At 41.3% G+C, this 21750-nt stretch overlaps 1 protein-coding gene across 4 annotated transcripts; it reads right to left on the bottom strand.

Moving 5' to 3' along the window:
- Window positions 1-330: 330 nt before the first annotated feature.
- LOC139382029 (serine/threonine-protein phosphatase 4 regulatory subunit 3-like) lies at window positions 331-21655 on the bottom strand. 4 transcript variants are annotated; one of them, XM_071125962.1, is made up of 16 exons: window positions 21196-21655; window positions 20109-20164; window positions 16592-16690; window positions 15554-16177; window positions 12121-12198; window positions 11897-12013; window positions 10734-10850; window positions 8744-8875; window positions 8462-8564; window positions 2756-2797; window positions 2506-2664; window positions 2042-2211; window positions 1821-1960; window positions 1581-1720; window positions 1251-1407; window positions 331-1118 (listed from the first exon to the last, which is right to left on the bottom strand). In XM_071125962.1, exons 1-15 carry the CDS (start codon window positions 21335-21337, stop codon window positions 1259-1261), a joined length of 2268 nt encoding a protein of 755 aa, XP_070982063.1. In that variant the 5' UTR covers window positions 21338-21655; the 3' UTR covers window positions 331-1118; window positions 1251-1258. The 4 variants fall into 4 exon arrangements, with proteins under 4 accessions (XP_070982063.1, XP_070982059.1, XP_070982062.1 ...); XM_071125958.1 differs by having other exon boundaries at window positions 1289-1488; window positions 21196-21641; XM_071125961.1 differs by having other exon boundaries at window positions 1289-1407; window positions 21196-21635.
- Window positions 21656-21750: the final 95 nt, after the last annotated feature.

Raw genomic sequence — 21750 nt, forward strand, 5'->3', positions numbered from 1 at the left:
TTGTAGATGAAATGCGTTCCACCTTTCCCTGACATCTCACACTTCATCTGTCATTAGGAATGTCTATATAAAATGGCAGTAGCTGGCCTAAAACACCGGTGCTGCAATTTAGGATTTAAATATGCTCTGACCCACAGGGACTGGGCTAGCAACAAAATCAACTCAATCCATGAGTACTGAACTGGAACACTAGTATGAGAAGGGCTTGTGTCCTTTAAAAAAAGGATACACATATCTGCTGGAAGAATGACTTCTCTTAACAAAGACACCTCTGGGAGCCACAGTAAGTCAAAGCCACTGAATACACACAGACTTTAGACATTCTCAGTGGGCTGCAAAAATGACTTTACTGCCGTTTAATACATGTTATTTTAAAACCAGCATTGCAACTCTTGCTTTATACAATGAATCATATAATTGAATTAAAAGGGTGAACAGTGATCCCACCATTTGTGCAAAAGCAATACACTGGCAGGTATAGCTCTACCCTTTTAAAATCACTTAAGGGGCAAATTATTAAAAAGAAAAATAACTGTACAGTACTTTTAATAAACTCATGAATACAGGACTCCTGGCTGATGTAGGTGTGTGTGAGCCTCGGCAATGCAGCCCCAGCTTCGACGGTCGAGTCCTGCTCCTTGGAACTAAGCAACTTTGTTTTCTGTTGGTTAGTTTTTTCTGTTAACCCTCATTTTGCCTAGTTCTCTCCACCCAACCCAAATTAACAGTTCTATGGGGTCAGCCAATCAAGCTTCCATTACTAAGCGGCTAGTCCTGCTAGCATGACTGGCTCTCCCATTAGCCCCTGCTCCCCCTTTTGTAGAGCGGCTGAGGTTTGCGTGAAGTGCTGCGTCCCTGCCGGAGCATCAGGGAAACCTTGGCACTGATCAACCTCTCTGGTCCACAGGCCAGGTAGGGGGGCGTAGGAGTGGGCTGGGAGGGTAGGACGGCGGGAGTGGTCTCTGTCCAGTGGACTGTGACAGTGGCACAGCGGACCAAGACCAGGGGACTTCACTGGCTTATGAGCCCAGACGGGGCCGTTTCCGTGGGGACTGCTCTTCATCTTCGTCCTCCTCGTCTTCATCATCAGGGTAGTCTACAAGGCCGACCATCGCAGTCTGTCAACAAGAACACAGGTCACAGAACTCAAGTGACTAAACCCTGAGGGTTGGATAATTTTGACTACTGGGGTGGCAGGCAGATGGGGCATTTTACTACAGATTGACAGGTAAAAAGAGGATATGGCTCACCTTGGCAACTAGAATGGCAGTTGACAGGGAAAGCTCACCTTGACTACCGGGGTGGCAGGTGGCGTTGCCGACTTGGCGGGGGAGCCGTTAGGACTGGCGGCGGAGGTGGGAGAGGTGGCTGGCTTGCAGTTGGCACCGTTGGTTCCGTTGGCAGCCCCTGCAGAATGAGAGAAGGTAAACTTAAAGCTGCCAGTTGGGGTCCGCTTTGGGAAGTTCTCTTTGTTGTCACTCTCTTTAACTGCAAAGAGATGGAAATACATAGTGTGAACATACCATTCCACAAGTTGTGGGGTTGAACACACACACACTGAGCAGAGTGGAGGCACTTACCTTTTTTTGCTTCCATATACTTTCCAAAGCTCTCTGGGAACTCTTCCTCAGGCCTGCTTTTCTCAATAGCCTCTCCATCTTCATTGAACCACATTTCCTCATCCTCGTCCTCGTCCAGCGTTCGGGCATCCCTACGATATCTGCTTGAATAACGTCAAGATTACTTTTAACAAACCACAAATCAACTTCTCCACTCTATTCTAGTTGTCCATGTCTTCGGGAGATGATGCCTTTACTGACCTGTTGAGTCTCAGAGTCTGTCGGTCCTTCTCCTGCTCATATCTGCCCTTCAAGCCCTTAAAAGTCTGGACGTATTCAATGGATTCAAGTGCTTTGTAGTAGTTGTCTATAATGTGTGCTATGAGGGACTTGATATCCTCCTGTAGAGATAGATAGATATTAGGGTGTATACGTGTGGTAAAATGATAAACAGACATGTTAAAATGTGAATATGGGCATACCACTTTGATGAACTCAAAGAGTTCAATGATGGCTGAGTTTAAGAGGTTGTATCTAGTTCCATTGTCCAGCAGAGTGTTGATGACTGGCTCAAACAGGTTCCCTTTGACAATGTAGCGGTTGTAGTACTCATCCTTCTGCCCAATTATCCTCCTCATGAAGCGCAGAGCACCTGTTAAAAGACAGAAATCAGTACAATCAACACATTGAAAAAAGGAGTTGAGGAAACGCCATATTGCATCTATTTACACCACAAGCAGTACATTTAAGTTATATCAATGATTATGCTCCACCCAGGAGCCAAGGGTCCAAACGTTTGGGTTTTATCATGATGTGCTTCATTCAAATCATTCAATTATGAATAAACAAATTCAGTCTACTGACATACAGAATGTGTATGTCAATTCTTGGTGCTTCCACTATTCTTGTACCCATATCCCCTCCTTAGTGTTTCCCAGTGACTCACACAGCGCAAGGAAGGTGTGTTTAGAGTTCATTAGCACCAGAACCCGTCGCAGCAGGTCCTTGTTCATAATGTAGGTCTTTATGTGGTACGTGTGGTGCTCTACACAGAACGTCAGCAGCTCCAGTATCAAAGCCAGGAGTTGGGCTGTCTGGAAATTATCTGAAAGACACAAACATGCATTTACAATAGGGAAAGAGACACTTATATAAATTAGAATTATGATTGGGAGTATCAATGTATGATTACATACCAGGACACACTGGGTTGATCTTGGTGGACCCCTCTTGCAGATCTGTAAGACACAGTAAAAGCAATGAATATCAGTCTTACAAAAAGTCTTTAACACAACACCGATCCCGACAAAGACATCATGGCCTGTCAAAATCGAATAGAATTTTATGTCACATACGCCGAATACAACAAGTGCAGGCTTTACTGTGAAATACTTACTTACAAACCCTTTCCCAACAATGCACTTAAAAAGAAAACTAACAAAGACAAAGTAAATAGTAACACAATAAAATAACAATAACGAGGCTATATACAAGGAGTACTGGTACCAAGTCAGTGTACTGGGAAATGAAGTAGTTGGGGAGAATGAAGTAATATGTACATGTAGGTTTGGTTAGGTGATTGTTTGACGTACTATGTACATGTAGGTAGGAGGGTGAAAAGTAGAAAGACCGGGTAACCGTTTAACTGTTCAGCAGTCTTATGGCTTTGGGGTATAAGCCAATCAGGAGCCTTTTGGTCCCAGACCTGGCACTCCGGTACCACTTGCCGCGCAGTGACAGTGAGAAAAGGGTCACTTGGGTAGCTGGAGTCTGACAATTTTTAGGGCCTTCCTTTGACACCGCCTGATATAGAGGTCCTGGATGGCAGGGAGCTGGGCCCCAGTGTTGTATGACAAGCATTTGCCATTCCAAGCAGTACCAGATGCTTTCAATGGTGCAGCTGAAATGTTGAGGATCTGAGGGCCCATGCCAAATCTTTTCAGCCTCCTGAGGGGAAAGAGGTGTGGTTGTGCCCTCTTCATGACTGTGTTGGTGTGTTTGGACTAGAGGTCGACCGATTAATCTGAATGGACGATTAATTAGGGCCGATTTCAAGTTTTCTTAACAATCGGAAATCGGTATTTTTGGGCGCCAATTTTCTTTTTTTTTACACCTTTATTGAATCTTTATTTAACTAGGCAAGTCAGTTAAGAACACATTCTTATTTTCAATGACGGCCTAGGAACGGTGGGTTAACTGCCTCGTTCAGGGGCAGAAAGACAGATTTTCACTTTGTCAGCTCAGGGGATCCAGTCTTGCAACCTTACAGTTAACTAGTCCAACGCAATAACGATCTGCCTCTCTCTCTTTTGCACTCCACATGGAGACTGCCTGTTACCCAAATGCAGTAAGCCAAGGTAAGTTGCTACCTAGCATTAAACTTATCTTATAAAAACAATCAATCATAATCACTAGTTAACTACACATGATTAATGATATTACTAGATATAATTTAGCGTGTCCTGTGTTGCATATAATCTGACTGAGCATACAAGTATCTAACTGAGCGGTGGTAGGCAGAAGCAGAGGCGTAAACATTAATTCAAACAGCACTTTCGTGCATTTTGCCAGCAGCTCTTCGTTGTGCGTCAAGCATTGCGCTGTTTATGACTTCAAACCTATCAACTCCCGAAATGAGGCTGGTGTGACCGAAGTGAAATGGCTGGCTAGTTAGCACGCGCTAATAGTGTTTCAAACTTCACTCGCTCTGAGCCTTGGGGTGGTTGTTTCCCTTGCTCTGCATGGGTAACGCTGCTTCGATGTGGTGGCTGTTGTCGTTGTGTTGCTGGTTCGAGCCCAGGGAGGAGCGAGGAGAGGGACGGAAGCTATACTGTTACACTGGCAATACTAAAGTGCCTAGAAGAACAGCCAATAGTCAAAGGTTAATGAAATACAAATGGTATAGAGGGAAATAGTCCTATAATAACTACTTACCTGGGAATATTGAAGACTCATGTTAAAAGGAACCACCAGCTTTCATATGTTCTCATGTTCTGAGCAAGGAACTGAAAAGTCCGCTTTCTTACTTAGCACATATTGCACTTTTACGTTCTTCTCCAACACTTTGTTTTTGCATTATTTAAACTAAATTGAACATGTTTCATTATCTACTTGAGGCTAAATTGATTTTATTGATGTATTATATTAAGTTAAAATAAGTGTTAATTCAGTATTGTTGTAATTGTCATTATTACAAACACATTAAAAAAAAAAAACTATTTTATTTGATTTAAAATCGGCCGATTAATCGGTATCGGCTTTTTTGGTCCTCCAATAATCGGTATCGGCTTTTTTGGTCCTCCAATAATCGGTATCGGCATTGAAAAATCATAATCGGTCAACCCCTAGTTTGGACCATGATAGGTCCTTAATGATGTGGACACCGAGGAACTTGAAGCTCTCAACCATCTCCACTTTTCCTGTAGTCCACGATCAGCTCCTTTGTCTTGCTGACGTTGAGGGAGAGGCTGTTGTCTTGGCATCACTGACATCTCATCATCATCAGTGATCAGGCCTACCTAGGGCTGTGGCGGTCATGAAATTGTGTCAGCCAGTGATTGTCAAGCAAATAACTGCAGGTCTCACGGTAATTTACCATTAAATTGACAAACACATTTAGCATCTCCTGGCTTTCATGCATAGCCTACAAACCACTGATGACGACATTTGGAACGTCTACATTTTATAATGTCTAATAAATCCATGATTTTAGACAGGTCAAAAGAAACATGAAGAAAATGTAGTCTTTCAGAAGAGCAGAATAGCATAAGGAGTTGTCCTTATGCCATATGGCTGTGTGCTACACTAGCTCATTTAGCAATTAGAATTCTGTGGCATTATTTTATAGTATGACGAATACAATAGAACACTGCTCAATAAAAAACGTTCTTTGTTGAGTGGTTAACTTTAGTTGTGATGCAAACTTTGGGCTATATGTTCTGATTTTCAATAAATTCTATGGCTGCATGATGCGACTAGTGATGATTTGAAAAAAGTTACATGAAAGGCATGAGCTCTGCTGCACACACTTCATCAGTTGCATTCCCAATTTGACAAGCACTTGATAATGCTTCAAATTTCCCGGCTGCACCCACTTTGTGTGGCGGTAATGCCCCCTAAAACAATCCATGCATTTTGTGGACAGTGGATGTTGTGCCCTTGGGCTAAATATAATCATTCATTAGAATTCCCTTCTCCTGGCTGCATGCTCCAAAGCACCTCTCACTCACATGGCTCCCTCAGAAAGCTAATTTCTTATTAGCCAATGTCCGTCACGCGATTGGGTCCTTCTCACAGGCCAGACGTGAAGAAAGACACATTGGGGACGCAACCATATGCATCCTTATCCAATTCAGAGTCGCATATTGAAGATATTGGAAGAATTGTCAACATTTACTTTTCGTCAGCCAACAAGATGAGTAGGCCTAACGAACAGCAAAATCACTAGACAATGTCAATCTACTATCCCCCATAATACAAAAGTTGACCTATTCAATGCCATAAATAAACATAACAAACAATCTGGGACAGTTAAATTAATACAACCACAACCATCAAAAAAAACCTTTAAGCAAAGGAAAGCCCCATTTGGTAAAAGACCAAGTCCATATTATGGCAAAATTATGTCGCAAAAACCATCACGCGCCATGATGAAACTGGCTCTCATGAGAACCACCACAGGAAAGGAAGACCCAGAGTTACATCTGCTGCAGAGGATATGCTCATTAGAGTTAGCAGCCTCTGAAATTGCATCCCAAATAAATGCTTCAGAGTTCAAGTAACAGACACATCTCAACATCAACTATTCAGGAGACTGCGTGAATCAGGCCTTCATGGTCAAATTGCTGCAAAGAACCCACCACTAAAGGACACCAATAAGAAGACTTGCTTGGGCCAAGAAACCCAAGCAATGGACATTAGACCGGGGGAAATCTGTTCATTGGTCTGATGAGTTTAAATTTGAGATTTTTGGTTTCAACCACCGTGTCTTGTGAGACGCAGAGTAGGTGAACGGATGATCTCCGCATGTGTAGTTCCCACCGTGAAGCATGGAGGTGGTGGTGTGATGGTGCTTTGCTGGTGACATTGTCGGTGATTTATTTAGAATTCAAGGCAAACTTAACCAGCATGGCTAGCACAGCATTCTGCAGCGATACGCCACCCCATCAGCCTTGCGCTTAGTGGGACTATCATATGTTTTTCAACAGGACAATGACCCAACACACCTCCAGGCTGTGTATGGGCTATTTGACCAAGAAGGAGAGTGATGGAGTAATGCACCTGGCCTCCACAATCTCCTGACCTCAACTCAATTGAGATAGTTTGGGATGAGTTGGCCCGCAAAGTGAAGGAAAAGCAGTCAACAAGCGCTCAGCATATGTGGGAACTCCTTCAAGACTGTTGGAAAAGCATTCCAGGTGATTCTGGTTGAGAGAATGCCAAGAGTGTGCAAAGCTGGCAAAGGGTGGCTAAGTTGCATAATCTAAAATATATATTGATTTGTTTAACACCTTTTTGGTTACTACATGATTCTGTGTTATTTCATAGTTTTGATGTCTTCATTATTATTCTACAATGTAGAAAATAGTAAAAATAAAGAAAAACCCTGGAATGAGTAGGTGTCCAAACTTTTGACTGGTACGTATAGTACGTACGTACGGTCACTGTGGGGACTACGTCGTCGATGCACTTATTAATGAATCCAGTGACTAATGTGGTAAACTCAATGCCATCAGATGAATCCCGGAACATATTCCAATCTGTGCTAGCAAAACAGTCCTGTAGCTTAGCATCTGCTTCATCGGACCACTTCTGTATTGAGCTCATCCCTGGTACTTCCTGTTTGAGTTTTTGCTTGTAAGCAGGAATTTAGAGGATGGAGTTATGGTTTAATCTGCCAAATGGAGGGCGAGGGAGAGGTTTTTTTGTGTAGAGTAGAGGTGATGTAGAGTTTTTATTTTTTTTGCCTCTAGTTGCACAGGAGACATGCTAGTAGGAATGAGGTAAAACTAATTTCAGTTTTCCTGCATTACAATCCCTGGTTACTAGGAGCATTGCATCTGGGCGAGAATTTTTTTGTTGTCTTTTTTGGTGTTCTTTCCAGCATCAGTTTGTGGTAGTAAACAGACAGCGATGAAAAATAAAGGAAAACTCTTGGTAAATAGTGGGGTCTACAATTTATCATGAGCAATTCTAACTCACGCGAGTAGAACCTCAAGACTTCCTTAATATTAGAGATCGGGGACCAACTTGTTGACAAAGCGACAAGCTTACCGGATGCAGACGTTTTGTCCTGCCAATGAAAAGAAAAACCAGCTCGATTTATATTTCCCATGTCCTTGTTTAGTCAAGACTCAGTGAAACATAGCATATCACAGTTCTTCAGATCACGCTGATAGAATAGTCTTGAATGGAGCTCATCCAGTTTATTTTCCAATGATTGCACATTTGTCAATAGAACGTAGGGTAATGGCGACTTGTCCACTCGCCGTTGCAGTCAGGTTAGATATCCCGAACACCGACCTCTATAGTCGCTGCTTCCACCAGTTACGGGGATATGGGCCTGGTCTGGGATGAGCGTTATGTCCTTCACCTCCGATTGGTTGAAATAGAAGTCCTCATCCAAATCAAGGTTAGTAATCGTTGTTTTGAAGTCCAGAAGCTCTTTTCGGTCACATGAAATGGCCAAACATTAGGTATAAAAACAAGTTAGGATCAGCGCAAACAAAACTCAAAAGCACAACTGGTCAGGGGCCCATCCCCTCTGGCGCCATTATACTGTCCAACATAAAGCCATGCATATCCACATACAGCTGGACCTAGACACACCCATTCAAGCACGACATGAGACCATACACACAATGCATACATCCATTTAGATCAAAGGGTCCCCCCCTGCTCACCTTTACAGTTCTTCTCATCTACAGTGCTGGCCAATAGAGGGACTGTGAGGACCTGCATGCAGTACTTGTAGAAGAAGCTGAGGAACTCAGTCTTCTCTGTTTTCTAATGGGATTCAAAGTAAGAAGTCGATTAGACAGTGATGCTGACATATTGCAGAGTTCTTTAAAATGTATGAAAGTTTGGTATAATTCTGCATTCTTGTACAATAATCATTACACCCAGTGTTATGACAGAACTGTGTGTGAGTGACTGAGTGAGTGAGAGATCGGATAGGGTCTTACATTGGTGGGGGCCAGCATGTTCTCTGGGTCGATCAATGTGCGTAGAAGCCCCATAAGCTGCACAGCACCCCCCAACTCAGGGTCCGAGTCACATATCATCTGCTTTATCACCACGTTGATCAGCAGCACATCCTAATGCACACAGAGAGGAACTTTGAGCGGCAACACCTACAGGAAACCTTGAACACCCTAAACATCTAATCGCTGAAAAAGATCTGAAAAATATATGCTTGGGTAAACATAACACCTATTATAAATAAAGAACAGTTCAATACGCATTTTATAGTGCCCTGAAAAAGTACACCGCCCCCCTTGGCCTTTTTCCTATTTTGTTGCATTACAACCTGTAATTTTATTCGATTTTTATTTGGATTTCATGTAATAGACATACACAAAATAGTCCAAATTGGATAAGTGAAATTAAAAAAATAACTTGTTTCTAAAAATTTTAAAAACAAAAAAGTGGTGCGTGCATCACCCCCTTTGCTATGAAGCCCCTAAATAAGATCTGGTGCAACAAATTACCTTCAGAAGTCACATAATTAGTTAAATAAAGTCCACCTGTGTGCAATCTAAGTGTCACATGACCTGTCACATGATCTCAGTATATATACACCTGTTCTGAAAGGCCCCGGAGTCTGCAACACCACTAAGCAAGCAGTACTATGAAGACCAAGGAGCTCTTCAAACAGGTCAGGGACAACGTTGTGGAGAAGTACAGATCAGGGATGGGTTATAAAAAAATATCGGAAACTTTGAACATCCCACGAAGCACCATTAAATCCATTATTTAAAAAAATGGAAAAAATAGGGCACCACAACAAATCTGCCAAGAGAGGGCCGCCCACCAAAACTCATGGATCAGGCAAGGAGGGCATTAATCAGAGAGGCAACAATGAGACCAAAGATAACCCTGAAGGAGATGCAAAGCTCCACAGCGGAGATTGGAGTATCTGTCCATAGGACCCCTTTAAGCCCTACACTCCAGAGCTGGGCTTTACAACAGAGTGGCCCAAAAAAAATAAGCAAACATGTTTGGTGTTTGCCAAAAGGCATGTGGGAGACACCCCAAATATATGGAAGAAGGTACTCTGGTCAGATGAGACTACATTTTAGCTTTTTGGCCATCAAGGAAAATGCTATTTCTGGCGCAAACCCAACACCTCTCATCCCCCCGAGATAATCATCCCCACAGTGAAGCATGGTGGTGGTAGCATCACGCTGGGGGGGATGTTTTTCCATCGGCAGGGACTGCCGGAAAATTCTTGAGGGAAACCTGTTTCAGTCTTCCAGAGATTTGAGACTGGGACGGAGGTTCACCTTCCAGCAGGACAATGACCCTAAGCATACTGCTAAAGCAACACTCAAATGGTTTAAGGAGAAACATTTAAATGTCTTGGAATGGCCTAGTCAAAGCCCAGACCTCAATCCAATTGAGAATCTGTGGTATGACTTAAAGATTGCTGTACACCAGCGGAACCCATCCAAATTGAAGGAGCTGGAGGAGTTTTGCCTTGAAGAATGGGAAACAATCCCAGTGGCTTGATGTGCCAAGCTTATAGAGACATACCCCAAGAGACTTGCAGCTGTAATTGCTGCTAAAGTTGGCTCTACAAAGTATTGATTTTCGGGGGGTTAATAGTTAAGCACTCTCAAGTTTTCTGTTTTGTCTTATTTCTTGTTTGTTCACAATAAAACATATTTTGCATCTTCAAAGTGGTAGGCATGTTGTGTAAATCAAATTATACAAACACACCCCAAAAAAATCTATTTTAATTCCAGGTTGTAAAACAACAAAATAGGAAAAAAATCCACGGGGATGAATACTTTCGCAAGCCACTGTACAAGTAACATTTTACTGGGTAAATAATCATGCCTTTATTTACATAATCACAGCTCCATATGGCACCTAGATGTGGCAGAGAAATTTGCCACCAGTGTCACATTTCATGTAGACCTAGTTATATGACAAGGTTGATGCTATACTTACATCATCAGTCTGCTGTGGCTCCTGCATAACAAACTCCCGGACCATGGAGGGGCTGAACTCCACCAGATAGGAGAAGATATCTGTGGCTGCAGCCCTCACCTGCAAGTCGTCCATACCCTGTGGAGACGGTGAGACACACACTGATAGTGTGCTCTAACTAATAACTCATTCAGCGCCATCAAGGTGTTTCTTTAGGGCACATGTGTCAAACTCATTCCACTGAGGGCAGAGTGTCTGCGGGTTTTCACTCGTCCCTTGGACTTGATTCATGAATAAGGTCACTGATTATTAAGCAGTCTTTCTGAACTTTTAGAGAGTTGTTGGCCAATTCAAAATGTAGATGAGGCTTTTGACCCAATGCCAAATTAACTGTTAGTTACTGAAGAGTTGTCCAGTGTTTTCTGTTTTTCTATATTTTGTCCATAAGTAGTACTTTAAAGTATTTTTTACTTAAGTCGTTTTTGGGGTATCACTACTTTATATTTGACTACTTTTACTTCACTACATTCCTAAAGAATATTATTTACTTTTTACTCCATACATTTTCCCTGACACCCAAAAGTACTAGTTATAATTTTAATGTTTAGCAGTATAAGGAAAAAGGTCCAATTCACACACTTATCAAGAGAACATCCCTGGTCATCCCTACTGCCTCTGATCTGGTTGACTCACAAAACACAAATAATTCATTTGTAAATTACATCTGAGTGTTTGAGTGTGCCCCTGGCTGTCAAAAAAAGTAAAGGAAATTGTGCCGTCTGGTTTGCTAAATATAAGGAATTTGATGGATAGCATTTACTTGAGTACCTTTCCCACCTCTGTTATTAAGTAACTCCCCTCACTTGGTTGTCTAGGTCTTAATTGAAAGGAAAAAACAAAAACCAGCAGACACTAGGCACTCCATGGAATGAGTTTAACACTCCTGCTTTAGAGGCTCAGGAGCCTGGTGCAATCTGGACTGACTTAATACCTTTAAGTTCAGGGTTAAGAAACATACTGTTTCATTTATTTTGACGTGCTTCCAAGATGCAGCCCTTGAAGTTGAGATGGTATTTCACATTCAAGGGATCAAGAGAACTTTGTCACATCAAAATGTCTAGGACAAATATGCAAAACCTGTGACATTTAATAGACATTTAATACAGTAGTAAAACCATTCATACCATGACTATTTCAAGAGCAGGAAGAATGCCTAGATTCGCCAGAGTCTTGAAGAAAGCATCTCTATTTTGCGGTTGCAAGGTTTGTGAAAAAGCACAAAATTCTTTGAAAAAGTTCACCTGTGAAGAGGAAGGAAAACAGAGGACAGTGTGTCACTGAAACCTTTATTGCATTAAAGCTAAGCATTTGCATGCTTTTAATTAAACAAGTAGATCATTCAACTTACTAGTTCCCGCCTTTTACCGTCTTCTGTCGCTTCATCCGTTAGCTGTGCAAAGACTTCAGTTAGGAACTTCTCATCCTCCTGTAGTGCAAGGCAGGGATAAAAAGTTTAGAAAAAAAACATACTGCATCACAGTTTGTGGTCATGTTGAAAAAGCACTGGGACTTTACGTACTTCATTATGAAGTCGTCAAACCTTAGCCAAAAGCAGTAAAAGTAAGCATGTTTTATATCGGTGGTTCGATGTGAAAGGAGAGACGAAAGGAGACAAATTGCCAGTTTAAGAAATGTTGTGGAACAAACAGCAGACTGAAGACGGCTGCAGCCAACATGGTTGAGCCCATCTCTGTGGTAACATGGACTCGGGACCTTGTCCCGAAGCTACCGACAGCGTCACCTCCTCCATGCTTCACGGAACCACACATGCAGAAATCATCCGTTCACCTACTCTGCCTCTCACAAAAACATGGCGGTTGAAACCAAACATCTCAAATTTGGACTAACCGGAGCAAAGAACAGATTTCCACCGGTCTCATGTCCAGTGCTCCTGTTTCTTGGCCCAAGAAAGTCTCTTCTTATTATTGGTGTCCTTTAGTAGTGGTTTCATTGCAGCAATTCGACCATGAAGGCTTGATTCAGTCTCCTCTCATCACAGTTGATGTTGAGATGTGTCTGTTACTTGAACTCTATGAAGCATTTATTTGGGATGCAATTTCTGAGGTGCAGTAAACTCTAATGAACGTATCCTCTGAAGCAGAAGTAACTCTGGGTCTTTCTTTCTTGTGGCGGTCCTCATGAGAGCCAGTTTCATCATAGCGCTTGATGGTTTTTGCAACTGCACTGAAAGAAACATTCAAAGTTCTTGAAATGTTCTGTATTGACTGACCTTTATGTCTTAAAGTAATGGACTGTGGTTTCTCTTTGCTTATTTGAGCTGTTCTTGCCATAATATGGACTTGGTCTTTTACCAAATAGGGCTATCTTCTGTATACCACCCCTACCTTGTCACAACACAACTGATTTGCTCAAACACATTAAGATGGAAAGAAATTCCTCAAATTAACTTTTAACAAGGCACAATTGTTAATTGTGACTACCTCATGAAGCTGGTTGAGAAAATGTCAAGTGTGTCCTCATGGCAAAAACATGACTACTTCGAATAATCTCAAATATATTTGGATTTGTTTACTACATGATTCCATGTGTTATTTCATAGTTTTGATGTCTTCACTATTATACAATGTAGAAAATAGTAAAAATAAAAACCCTAGAATGAGAAGGTGTGTCCAAACTTTTGACTGGTACTGTACATACATACACACAGTGCATTCAGAAAGTATTTAAACCCCCTTCCACTCTACAACAGACTTGCCCCGAAGCTACTCATGCGCTGTCTGTCTTGGCTGTGTGCTCAGGGCCGTTGTCTTGTTGGAAGGTGAACCTCAAATCCAATTTTATTGGTCACACACACATATTTAGCAGATGTTATTGCAGGTGTAGCGAAATGCTTGTGTTCCTAGCTCCAACAGTGCAGTAGCATCTAACACTTCACAACAACACACACACACACATCTAAAAGTACAATTATGGAATTAAGACAAATATTTGATTGAGCATTGACTTAAAAACAGTAGAATAGAATATAGTATACACATAAGATGACTGGGAGACTAGTCAGGACCTTCACCCCAGTAGGTCTTGAGCACTCTGGAGCAGGTTTTCATCAAGGATCTCTGTACGTTGCTCAGTTCATCTTTTCCTCGATCTTGACTAAACTCCCAGTCCTTGCCGCTGAAAAACATCCCCACAGCATAAGGCTGCCACCACCAAGCTTCACTGTAGGGATGGTGCCAGGTTTCTTCCATACATGATTCTTGGCATTCAGGTCAAACCGTTCAATGTTGGTTTCATCAGACCAGAGAATCTTGTTTTTCATGGTGAGATTCATTTAGGTACCGTTTGGCAAACTCCAAGTGGGCTGTTAAGTGCCTTTTACAGAGTGGCGGCTTCCGTCTAGCCACTCTACCATAAAGGCCTGATTGTTGGAGTGCTGCAGAGATTGTTGTCCCTCTGGAAGGTTCTCCGATCTCCACAGAGGAACTCTGGTGCTCTGTCAGTGTGACCATAGAGTTCTTGGTCACCTCCCTGACCAAGGCCCTTCTACCCCGATTGCTCAGTTTGGCCGGGCGGCCAGCTCTAGGAACTGCCTTTGTGGTTCCAAACAGCTTCCATTTAAGAATGGAGGCTACTGTGTCCTTGGTGACCTACAAAGCTGCAGAAATTATTTGGTACCCTTGATCACAATCCTGTCTCTGAGCTCTACGCACAATTCCTTTGACCTCGTGGCTTGGTTTTTGCTCTCACATACACTGTCAAAATGTAGGACATTAGCCCTGACCTCAAACCCATTGAACATCTTTGGGATCAATTGGAACACCGACTGTGAGCCAGGCCTAATTGCCCAACATCGGTGTCTGATCTCACTAATGCTTGTGGCTGAATGAAAGCAAGTCTCTGAGGAAATGTTGCAACATCTAGTGGAAAGCCTTTCCCGAAGAGTGGAGGCTGTTATAGGAGCAAAGCGGGGACCAACTACATATTAATGGACATGAGATATTCAACGAGCAGGTGCCCACATACTTTGCCATGTAGTGTGTGTGTGTGTGTATATATATATATGTTGTATTTCCCTTTGCACAATTATAAAACAGTGACTGTGGTAATTTTACTGACAAATAACCATCATCCAAAATCTCATGAGTGTCACAGCCCTAACCAAGTCCCTCTTGAACTTCTAAACATGTATAATTACATTGCAAAGTGCCAACAAGGGAACTTAAAACGTAAATCGCGCTGATTTCAAATTAGATACCTTGATTAAAATTGAAGATACCCTATCAACTACAAACCCTTTCAACAATAGAGCCAAAGAAACAGTTTGATATAGAACTAATCCTCAGAGAAGTCCTTACAAGCATTGATTTACAATACTGAAGACAAAAGCGGCAAAAACATATCACATTTCATGACAGTCCATTACTGTCAAATAAAATACATTCATAAAGTTAATCCTTTCCAGGTTGATGACAACAGCAGAATATCACATGTAATGATTACAATTGATTTTCAAATGTGAAGATGGAGGGAATGTTCCATACTTTTCACAGGAAAATAAAATAAAAATAAAAAACCACCAGTTTATCATCTACATTGACAATGGTGTGAAAGTTTGTGATATGTAGTGAGTTAAGATCAGTGACTGTGCTTTATTACCTTCACTTAACACACTAAAATTAAACCTGTTAAACTGAAAACACCAGAGCTGAAGAGGCAGTTCAGACAACACAAACGGATTTGCTTACACTCCATTTCTAGTCAAGAACAGCAAAATAGAAGAGAACATTTTCTGAGGGGTCTGTTGGTTTGCAGTAACTCACCTGCAGCATGCTGACTATCTCCACCTTGTTGAAGAAAATAAAAGATGTGAGGGTGGAAAGGAAGTTCTCCTCGAAGACAGAAGGTGTGGGCAGGATGATGTCCTGGATGTACTGCACCCGGTACGTCTGGTGTATCTTTTGCCGCAGCTCTGAGTCCGTGATGGGGATTACCTCCTTGAACTTGGCCGTCTTGGTGAGGAACTCCCGGTGCTTTTTAGGCTGCACCAGCGACGGATCAAACTCCAGACAGCCAACCACATCCATGATACAGTCGTCCGAGAACATGACCTCGAATAGAGCCGCCTTGTTGAGGAACAACACTCCACGTACAATCTCATACAGGTGGTGTAGGCCCTCCCGGTTGTCGAGGTCCTCGCACACCTGGAAGAGCTGCAGCAGCTTCTTCATATAGCCTTCGCTCATAAGGGCCAGGGCCAGCTTCTCCCGGCGGATGGGCGAGGACAGGACAGAGGTCACAAGGTCAGCGATCTCCTCCAGCCGGGCCAGCTCGCATGGAGGCAGCTCCACCAGGTGGCTGGTCTCTGGCATCTCCTCGAAGCGCTCCTCCTCAGACTCATCGATGGGGTCCTGGGTGATCTCCAGCGCAGGGTCTTTCCCTTGCACCTGGGGAGGAAATTAGACACGGGGCCACATGTAAGAACTACTGAGAGAAAGACTGTAGTCCTGTATTGCTAAGGAGAAAATTCAGTTACATGATATTCTATACTTAATTATTAAATGGCTTAGTTTTGTAAGAGACATTAATTTGTTAAAGAAGCAGCAGTGACCTAAGCACAGGCATGGCTATTCATAGTATTGGGGCTTCAAATAACAAGCAAATACGGTACAATCAGTTGCTCTAGACAACGTTCTATTGCAAAAGGACGTTGTTTAACTTACATGTGTCACCAACAGTAGTGACATGTAGTTTATGTAGTTCAAAGTGTGCTTTCAGATGCCGTAAAAAGACTAAACAGCATAGTAGTGTATCATAAACCTTACACTGACTTACAAAATCGTATAAACATGGTACTATACCTGACATATCTTTTCCCAGATTTCATCGCAGCCAGCTTTTTCCTGAAAACTCAGGGCCAGATCATAGTTCTCTGCTTCCGACCACACAATCAGGGTGTCCTGAGAGGGGGAAAACCATTCTCATGATCAAGTTGAAAAAACATATTTTCATTACATGAAATTTGTAAATCTGGTCTTTGCATAACAATGTAAAAAAATAAAAAATAATAATTGTGTCAAGTTAACTGCAACTGTACACATGCAGAATTCTTTAGATGCATAAGGCCAAGCCATAGACTACTCTCTGCTTCCATACGGCAAGCTGTGCTGGTGCATTAAGCCGGACACCAAGAGACTCCTGAACAGCTTCGATCCCCAAGCCATAAGACTGCTAAATAGCTAAAACAATGGCTACACAGACCGAGTTGAATTGCACATTTTTGCACCATCTCTGTGTACACTACTGGGACTCTACACACTAGAGGTCGACCGATTATGATTTTTCAACGCGGAGGACAAAAGAAACCCAATACCGATTGATCGGACGATTTTGATTTATATTTGTAATGACAATTACAACAATACTGAATGAACACTTATTTTAACTTAATATAATACATCAATAAAATCAATTTAGTCTCAAATAAATAATGAAACATGTTCAATTTGGTTTAAATAATGCAAAAACAAAGTGTTGGAGAAGAAAGTAAAAGTGCAATATGTGCCATGTAAGAAAGCTAACGTTTAAGTTCCTTGCTCAGAACATATGAAAGCTGGTGGTTCCTTTTAACACGAGTCTTCAATATTCCCAGGTAAGAAGTTTTAGGTTGTAGTTATTATAGGACGATTTCTCTCTATACCATTTGTATTTCATATACCTTTGACTATTGGATGTTCTAATAGGTACTTTAGTATTGCCAGACTAATCTCGGGAGTTGATAGGCTTTAAGTCATAAACAGCGCAATGCTTGAAGCACAGCGAAGAGCTGCTGGCAAATGCAGAAAAGTGCTGTTTGAATGAATGCTTACGAGCCTGCTGCTGCCTACCACCGCTCAGTCAGACAGCTCTATCAAATCAGAGAATTCATTATAATAACACAGAAATTACAAGCCTTAGGTCATTAATATAGTCAAATCCGGAAACTATCATTTTGAAAACAAAATGTTTATTCTTTCAGTGAAATACGGAACCGTTCCGTATTTTATCTAACGGGTGACATCCCTAAGTATAAATATTGCTGTTACATTGCACATGTCTTCAATGTTATGTCATAATAATGTACAATTCTGGCAAATTAATTGCGGTCTTTGTTAGGAAGAAATGGTCTTCACACAGTTCGCAACGAGCCAGACTGCTACATATACCCAGACTCTGCTTGCACAGAACGAAGAGAAGTGACAATTTCCATAGTTAAAAGAAATTCATGTTAGCAGGCAATATTAACTAAATATGCAGGTTTCAAAATATATACTTGTGTATTGATTTTAAGAAAGGCATTGGTGCTTATGGTTAGGTACACATTGGTGCAACGACAGTGCTTTTTCCCCCCGCGAATGCGCTGGTTATGATTCAACAATAAATGAACAGGCTCTGCGTCGATTATATACAATGCAGGACAAGCTAGATAAACGAGTAATATCAACCATGTGTAGTGAACTACTGATTATGTTAAGATTGATTGTTTTTATAAGATAAGTTTAATGCTAGCTAGCACCTTACCATGGCTCCTTGCTGCACTCGCATAACAGGTGGTCAGCCTGCCATGCAGTCTCCTCGCGGAGTGCAATGTAATTGGCCATAATCGGTGTCCAAAAATGCCGATTACATATTATGAAAATTTGAAATCGGCCGACCCCTACTACACACTAATTTATACTGACTACACACACACCTTCATAATTTACACCGCTGCTACTCTGTTTATCATACATGCTGATGCCTAGTCACCAACCCATATACATATATACACCTTTATCACTCCAGTATTCCTACATATTGTAAATATGGTATTGGAACTAACCCTGTATAGAGCTTAATTTATTGTGTTATTACCTTATTGTTAGCACTACATTGATAACAATTAGGCTTACCTCATTGTTGGGTTAGGAGCTTGCAATAAAAGCAGTTCACTGTAATTTTGCATGTGATATTAAAACAGGCTACTTTTAGAAATGGATGACCCACAGAGCAAAGAAAACACTGAAGTTACAGTGCCTTCAGAAAGTATTCACACCCCTTTACTTTGTCCACATTTTGTTTTGTTACAGCCTGAATTTAAAAGGGATTAAATAAAGATCAGGCATACACACAGTAAGTCATAATGTCAAAATGGAATTGAGTTAGAGTTTGATGGATGTTTAATGGATGTGATAGGAGAAAATGGAGGATGGAACAACATTGTAGTTACTCAATAATAATAACCTAGTTAGAAGAGTGAAAATAAGGAAGCGGGTCCAGAAAAACATATCCCAAAACACGCATCCTGTTTGCAACAAGACACTAAAGTAATACAAAAAAATAGCAAAGAAATTTACTTTTTGACTTGAGTCTAAAGTTTTGTGTTTGGGGCAATCCAATAGAACACATTACTGAGTACCACTCTCCATATTTTCAAGCATAGTGGTTGGTGGCTACATCATGTTATGGGTGTCATCATAGTAGTTAAGGACCGGTGAGCTTTTCAGGATAAAAAAAAAAACTGAGCTAAGCACAGCCAAAATCGTAGAGAAAAACTTTGTTCAATATGCTTTATACCAGACACTGGGAGACGAATTCACCTTAAAATAGACCAAATCTACACGAGTTGCTTAGTGGATGTTCCTGAGTTACAGTTTTGACTTAAATCTGCTTGAAAAATCTATGGCAAGACTTGAAAATAGTTGTCTAGCAATGATCAACAACCAATTTAACAGAGCTTGAAGAATTTAGAAAATAACGTTCAAATATTGCACAATCAAGATGTGTAAAGCTCTTAGACTCACCCAGTCACATCTGTAATTTCTGCCAATTCTGATTCTAACATGTATTGACTTCCGTAAATTAGATATTTCTTTATTTAATTTTCAATAAATGTGCTTACATGTCTAAAAACATTTTTTCACTTTGTCATTATGGAATAGTGTGTGTAGATGGGTGAGAAAAAATATAAACTTAATGCTTTTTTGAATTCAGGCTGTAACAGCAAAATGTGGAATAAGTCAAGCGGTATGAATACTTTGAAGGCAATGTACACACAGCAGTCCATTATAGACAGGTTGACATATTGTCATGAGCTTTGTCCAGGAGGAAGAACTGACCGATTTCACCATAGGTCAGCTGCAAAGTCAAAATGTGCTACATTGTAAAAATTCATGAAAACAAACATTTGCTTTTTGGTCAGGGTTAGGCATTAGAGTTAGCAGTGTGGTTAAGGTTAGCTTTCAAATTACATAGTATTACTGTGGCTGTGCCAGCTAGTACCCACTGCACAGCTGCCTCCAGAACAAGACTAATGACGAAAAAACGCTAACCAACCCGTTATACAGGCAGAATACTCACTTGTTGTTTCTGATATGCAGTATTTGGGCTGATTTTAGACTCCAGAAGAAGTGAGCCTAAAAGACAAATGGGAATATAGTTAGCTACCCACTACCTTAATGAAATAATTGGTTGATGCCTAAATATTAGCAAAATTATAATACAGAACGGGATAATTCAGTCACATGGGTGTGAAAGAACATGTTCATCAAATAAGACGGATGTTGTAACTGTAATTGTCAGTCTTAATGCTGAAACCTGAACACCACCCTTTTACTGACATGAACTGTGCATGTAAACAAGGACAACTACCCATAAATTAGCTAACGTGTGTTTTTTGCTGGCAAGCAAATGTCCCTTTATTTATTACCGAGTAAGCCAAGTGAGTTTACTAGCTGGTTAACGTTAATGACCTAGCCAGCTGACTAACATTGGACCAGGTAACGTTAGTTAACTAGCTGGATATAGTACTTTTAAAAACTGTACCGATGGTTAACTAGCTACTGTACCAAAATAGCTAAAAAATAATTGAAAGGAAAACAGGATTACAAAGCATGTCAGTTAAACCACACTTTACTTCCAAGCATTGGCTGACCAAGCAAGCTGGTTTGAGTAAATAATGTTAGTTAATGTTAGATAGCGGTTTATTGATTCGTTTATAGCTAACATTAATTAGCTAACGAGCTACCTAAAGCAATTTCTTTTGATGATTTGTATTTGATCTTCAAGCCCAACCACCAATAATAACATTAGCTAGCGTTAATACAAGTAAACGTTCAAATTTGTTAGCCAACGTTAAATAGATACCATTAGCTAGCTAACGGTAGCCAACTAGCATTAGCAATAGTGTGATGGCTAGAATAACTAACTTAATTCACGCCGGCAGCAGTTACTACGCTACTAACGTTAGCTAGCTAGTTCAGTTTGTGTTTTTACGTTAGTTAGTTACAGTCTCCGATTGTTCGCAAACTAGTTAGCGATGTTGATTTATTGGATTTGCGGCCTGTTAAATGTTACCAGCCAACTAGACAGCTGCGTTACGAACAAAACAAACATGCGACGAGCTATCTGACCATCTGCTAATAAGATATGTTAGCTAACAACTCACCGTCGGATTCGGCCCGAACTAATAATGATATTCCCTTCAGTCGTTCGACAAAGGTAGACGAGACATGTCCTGTGCCCCTATCATCCCACTGTCGGTCTTCATTCAGCGTATATACTTTCACACGCCGCCGAGTATCCGACATGGTTACCTTGAGCGGAAAAGCTAACAATCTAACGTTAGCTAGCCACTAGTTCACTATTTCAAATAGTTGCCTAGCTATTTTCTTATCCCCGAACTTCAAACTTTGTTTCTACCCGCATGTTTTGCAATAATGTGCTAAAACGTAAAGCTAATTCACGAGCATATTACGATGATTATTATTTTCCCCGCAGAATGCCGGATTTCTAGCTAGCTAACTGTACAATTCACCGTTGAAAACACAACAACTACGACGGCCTCTTCACTCTCATCCAGAGACCGCCATCTTGTAATCCGATCTTGTCTTTTTCTTCCCTACGTCAATCAAACGGTTACCGCCGCGGGGTCTCCTCAGAGGGGCTACGGAAGTCGGTGTGTCCCATGCCACATTCGCGACGCCCAAAGGTCCCCCGCCCT

This window comes from Oncorhynchus clarkii, chromosome 23, assembly GCF_045791955.1.
Source record: "Oncorhynchus clarkii lewisi isolate Uvic-CL-2024 chromosome 23, UVic_Ocla_1.0, whole genome shotgun sequence".
NCBI classification, from domain to species: Eukaryota; Metazoa; Chordata; class Actinopteri; order Salmoniformes; family Salmonidae; genus Oncorhynchus; species Oncorhynchus clarkii.